This window comes from Atta cephalotes (assembly GCF_000143395.1).
Source record: "Atta cephalotes unplaced genomic scaffold scaffold00058, whole genome shotgun sequence".
Taxonomy (NCBI): Eukaryota; Metazoa; Arthropoda; class Insecta; order Hymenoptera; family Formicidae; genus Atta; species Atta cephalotes.
The window spans coordinates 417,256-422,425 of NW_012130122.1; the positions used below are offsets into that span (position 1 = coordinate 417,256).

Here is a 5,170-nt window from a genome sequence, read left to right on the forward strand (position 1 = left end):
ACACACACACACACACACACACACACACACACACACACACACACACACACACACACACACCACGGAAAAAAACTGCTGATACTTCTCTTATTTCTTGGGTTTTTCTTCTCGTACAAATCAGTTAAACACAAGTCTCAAAATATTTCTATTTATGAAAAAGATTAGCTTACGACGATCACGTAAGATCGCCTTTTATCGATAAGGTAATCTTGAGATTTACGGAGGAAAAAGTACTCCGTGTGCCTGTATGTGTGTGTATTTGCATTTGTGCGGACGTAAGAGATGCATGCATATCTTCTTTTCTTCTCTTAGTGTTAGCTCGTCAAAAAGAACGGCTCGCTCACATCGAACATGCGTTGAATTTCATGTGACAGTATTAAAAGATCTTCCTAGATGATCAAGCCAGTTCTCGTTAATTTTTGCTTATTGTTTTCTTTCTCTGCTACGACGGAAATATGAAGTTGGTGTGTAAATATGTGTGTGTGTGTGCTCTGGAAAAACGATATTTGAATCTTGACGCGCGTATGTTTATCGTGATAATGTGGTAGAATTTATATCATATATGTATATACACAATCTCGGTGCGTAATTGATACAATATACGTATGTACGTATATATAGATGTATATATATAATATATATATATATATATATATATATATATATATGTATACATACGTCTATATACCACGAAACTCAATATAAAAAGAATACTTTCGAGCTTCGCAGCGACGCGCGACCTGTAAAGTGGTGCGTGTATTCGACACGTATTTCCCAAAGCACTCATTAATTCGGACAAATTCAATTGCTTAATATACACCTTCCATTCTATCGTCATCTCTCTTTCTCACTTTCTTTCTCCGTCTTCCTTCCTTTTTCTTTGCTTTCTACGAATCCGTCGTGTGCGCCTTTGCTCGTGGCAGAAGTATCTTAAGTAAGTGTCGCTAAGCTTCTTTTTCCTTCGGATGTCTTGGAGAAATTCCGTAAAAGCGTACTGTGTAATAACAAGATCTACTATTCGCTAAGAGAAACGAGGAGAGAACTTAGTGAACACAATTCCGCAGTCGAGCTCATTGAATTAACGACCGAGAGAGGCATCGCGTTACGCGGCCGTTAATTCAACATCATCTTTGTAAGAGACAATTTTTTCATTACAATAATCTTACAGATTAGACGGATCTATAGAAGACAAGTGTAGCATCATTCTTTCTCTTTTCATCTCGGCGTAAACGACAGCACAAGCGAAACGGGAAGAGCTTAAATGGTGAAACAAATCGAACATTGGTGTAAATTTTGCGAAGCAGCTCGGCTCTACAATTGTGGCACACAAAATCAAAGCGAGATATATATGGCGTCGCCGTGCGCGACCGATAATCTCCGAGTTTAGTATATCATACGCTAAAGATATCGATGGCGTATGTATGTGTATAAAAAAGCGCAAACATAAGTTCAGTCATGGCTTGGTCAGACACAAAGAACGCGTTCCCCGAAATACATAAATATAAATGTAGTCGCTGTTATAATATCCGTTATGTTAGTGTCATCGTACAATAATTATAATAAGGTAATAATAATAATAATAATAATAAAATATAATAATACACACAGTTAATCTAAAAGTCCAAGTGAACTGCTGATCTATCTATGCGCGTTTATAATAATAAATGTCCGTTTACTTTCTTTTCACCATTCAAGAGTCGCAAAAATATGACGATTTTTAATAAAAAAGCAAGATGCAAGATTTAAAGTTCTCTCGAATTGTTTCTCTGAGTCTTATTACTCTTTGACTGTATTTCGCATGTTTTGCATATTCATATTTTGATATTCTAATTTATTGATATTCTATCTCAATTCGCTCAAAAATTTTTCTTTCATTTTGTTTATTACCAAAATAAAGAGACACTACGATTAAAAAACAAAGATATAGAATGCATATAATAATTATAATAATATTAATTATATTAATAATGAGACAGTAATAATAATAGTAATAATTACTACAATGATAAAGATAATTGTGTACCGTAAAATGTAGATAGTTGTTGGTATGACAATCATTTTTTGTTTTAATCATTTAAACTCGAAGCACAATTCATTACTGTTAAACATTACACAATCAATATAGTCATTACAATGTACATTATAGTTTTCCGTAAGATTATAAGTATACTTGTATTGAATTTACTTAGTATTTCTCGAGTCCTTTCAGTTTCATTGACAGTTTACAACATTAGGTATATATGTATTTGTCGACGCAGTTGCACCTTCTTTTTTGTTTTACTAATTTTTTGCTGCTGTAGACTTGTTTTATTATGTAAAATAATTAAAGGTAAGATGTTATATGGTTTCCGCTGGGGATCTGCGGTATTATGACTAGCTTCTTGCAGCTAGTTCCGCAATTCCATAATTTTGCCCGTAACACGGGCTCACTTGTCACAACATCTTAAAGAAGCCTACATCTTCCCCTCTTCTTCTTCTTTACCTAAGATTTCAAAATATTTGCATTAGTATGTATTAACAACGATAATAAATATTAACCAATGTCATAATATTAAAAAAAAATAATATATATATATATATATATTGCTGAATATTTCTTGAAATTTGAATGTATCTTTTCATAATTCCCAACTTAATGATTTGATTGTCTTATTTTTTTTTAGTAATTACTATTAGAATAGGTAATTGAAACATACTTGTAATGCAGCTCGAGTTGCCGTTTCGAAAACTTCCCTTACACCTTCCTTGCTTTTGGCAGAACACTCAAGGTAGGCGAAAGCATTGATTTTCTCCGCCATGGCCCTACCCTCTTCAGGCTTAACTGGCTCTTGTTTCATCTTACCGAGCTCCTTGATGGTGTTAGGATCATTGCGCAAGTCTTTTTTGTTTCCAACAAGGATAATGGGCACGTTTGGGCAGAAGTGCTTCACCTCTGGTGTCCACTTCTCGGGAATGTTCTCCAAGGAATCGGGACTATCGATGGAGAAGCACATTAGGATAACATCCGTGTCCGGATACGACAACGGACGCAACCTGTCGTAATCTTCTTGTCCAGCTGTGTCCCAAAGAGCCAGTTCCACCTGTTTTGAAGAAGCAAGAAGGTTGTTAAAAGAGGAATTTTTAGCAGATCTTTTGACGAAGGAAAATATTTTAAAACGAGACGCACTTGTTTGCCATCCACTTCGATATCGGCGACATAGTTCTCGAATACTGTGGGTACATACACCTCAGGAAACTGGTCTTTGCTGAACACTATGAGAAGACATGTTTTACCACAAGCACCATCGCCTACAATAACCAACTTCTTTCTAATGGCTGCCATGAATCCTAAAATACAAAAGAGTATACGTGGTATGTATAGTGATAGTGAAATAGAAAAATCATCACGATGATATGTATAGTTTGATACTGTTCATTTAGAACATTTATTCACTATTCAGAAATGTATGAGAATATTGATTGATACGAAAAGCGGAATGTATGATATGGTACATTTATTACAAATTAGTAATAACTTTCACAATTGCGATCAAATGATACCAAAATTTTAATGTGCTAAAATCGTCAAATCCTCTCTCCTCTGTATCATTATATTATTGTATATAGAATGTACATAATAATATATACATACATATAAAAAAGAACTTGACAATATATATAGATTAATTTTATCTTAAACGACTAATTCATTATTATCAATTTATCAATGTAGTTTTATCTGCATAAAGGGGGAGATAATGTGTGCCTCACACAAAATGAAAAATGGTGAAATCTCGAGAGACATCTTATATATTTTTATAATTGCCAAAAAAAATGGGCGATCCTCCACCAATAATAACTTACTACTTTACAGATAGAATTTTTTTTTACAATTTAATTTCGCAATCATATTGTGTTCAATGCGATAACGTTCGTTAGTTATGCTTTTATCGCGTTTCTCGCTAATTGTGACTCATTTGTACGAAGTACACATATTTTCAAACTGTTTCCATCCTACGTATGAAGTAATCGGACAAAATAGACTTTCTTACTAACATTATCTATACAACAAATAACCTGCTTGTTAAGTGCAAAAAATTACTCTGCAAATTCAATCTTTCAGACGTGTACTTGACGTGTCAACATATACAATTTGGAATATCTTACAACCTAAGAGGTAACACCAAATTGATATCGATAAAGAATTTCAATCAACTACAATTGCGATATTATACAGGAAACTACCAGACCGTTTAAAAGCATGCGGAGTGAAAAATTTGTGGCATACATATTATGGAATCATATTACGAAAAACAATATATCGATGCAAGAGATAGCAGGAAAAAATTAAGAATCACTGATTGATTACATTAGTAAACTTGCTTCCCTTATACAGCGTCAGTTACTTATTACAATTAGAGAGGAGCAGAGCAAATATTTGTAATCGAAAGCGTGTAATACTATGAATAATATGTAATACAATTAAATACGAAAGGAGTGATAAGACTAAGAAGCATTCTTCAGGATAGAGTTAGGAAGAAGAAAATTAGGATAAATCTTCGTGAGACTGTGTAACTCGCATTATGTACATTACTCGCATTATCTTCTTTTCAGAGCGTAATAAAATATGTCTCAAACTTCGCAGATTATAATTTTGTTCTTTGCTTTTTCCTCGATTTTATCAATCTCTTTACTTCACACAAGCCAAACTCATAGAAGACGATCTCTTCCTTTTGAGAGAATAAAAATGTCCTTTAACTGCTTTACTATTTTATTTATGTTATCAATATTACTATTTACGAAATAAGTAACAAGAGAGATATGTTCTAAAGTCCTGTAATCTACTCGATCGCGCTATGAAAAAGCGGGACCTATGAGGATTGAAGTCTTAAAGGATACTGACTGGATCGTACCTGATATTGATAAAACATCGGTTTGCTTGGCAATCCGATGCATAGGCCCACGATGATTTCCATCATATTTTTAATTATTCTTTCAGCGTCTGTTTTAAGTGGACATTTTATATGTTAGATATAGGTAAAAGAAGCTGCGATATAAACGTATGTATATCATACAACACATATTAATAAATGCATATATATTTTCATATATAAATTTCATAAATATATATATGTATATATATATATATATATATATATATATATATATATGTTCTTGTTTATTAATTAAA

The 5,170-nt window shown here is 33.1% G+C and overlaps 1 protein-coding gene across 1 annotated transcript; it reads right to left on the reverse strand.

The window, feature by feature from the left end:
* Positions 1-1,863: 1,863 nt before the first annotated feature.
* LOC105623459 (ras-like GTP-binding protein Rho1) lies at positions 1,864-3,322 on the reverse strand. The gene is made up of 3 exons (XM_012204851.1): positions 3,167-3,322; positions 2,697-3,080; positions 1,864-2,482 (listed from the first exon to the last, which is right to left on the reverse strand). Exons 1-3 carry the CDS (start codon positions 3,320-3,322, stop codon positions 2,444-2,446), a joined length of 579 nt encoding a protein of 192 aa, XP_012060241.1. The 3' UTR covers positions 1,864-2,443.
* Positions 3,323-5,170: the final 1,848 nt, after the last annotated feature.

Bases quoted from the DNA above. Each gene is read 5' to 3' on its own strand.
- LOC105623459 (XM_012204851.1), bottom strand. From the start codon at position 3,322: ATGGCAGCCATTAGAAAGAAGTTGGTTATTGTAGGCGATGGTGCTTGT. The intron at 3,081-3,166 runs GTGCGTCTCGTT...TCTTCAAAACAG, and splicing joins TCGAAGTGGATGGCAAACAA to GTGGAACTGGCTCTTTGGGA. The intron at 2,483-2,696 runs GTATGTTTCAAT...TTGAAATCTTAG, and splicing joins CAACTCGAGCTGCATTACAA to GTAAAGAAGAAGAAGAGGGG.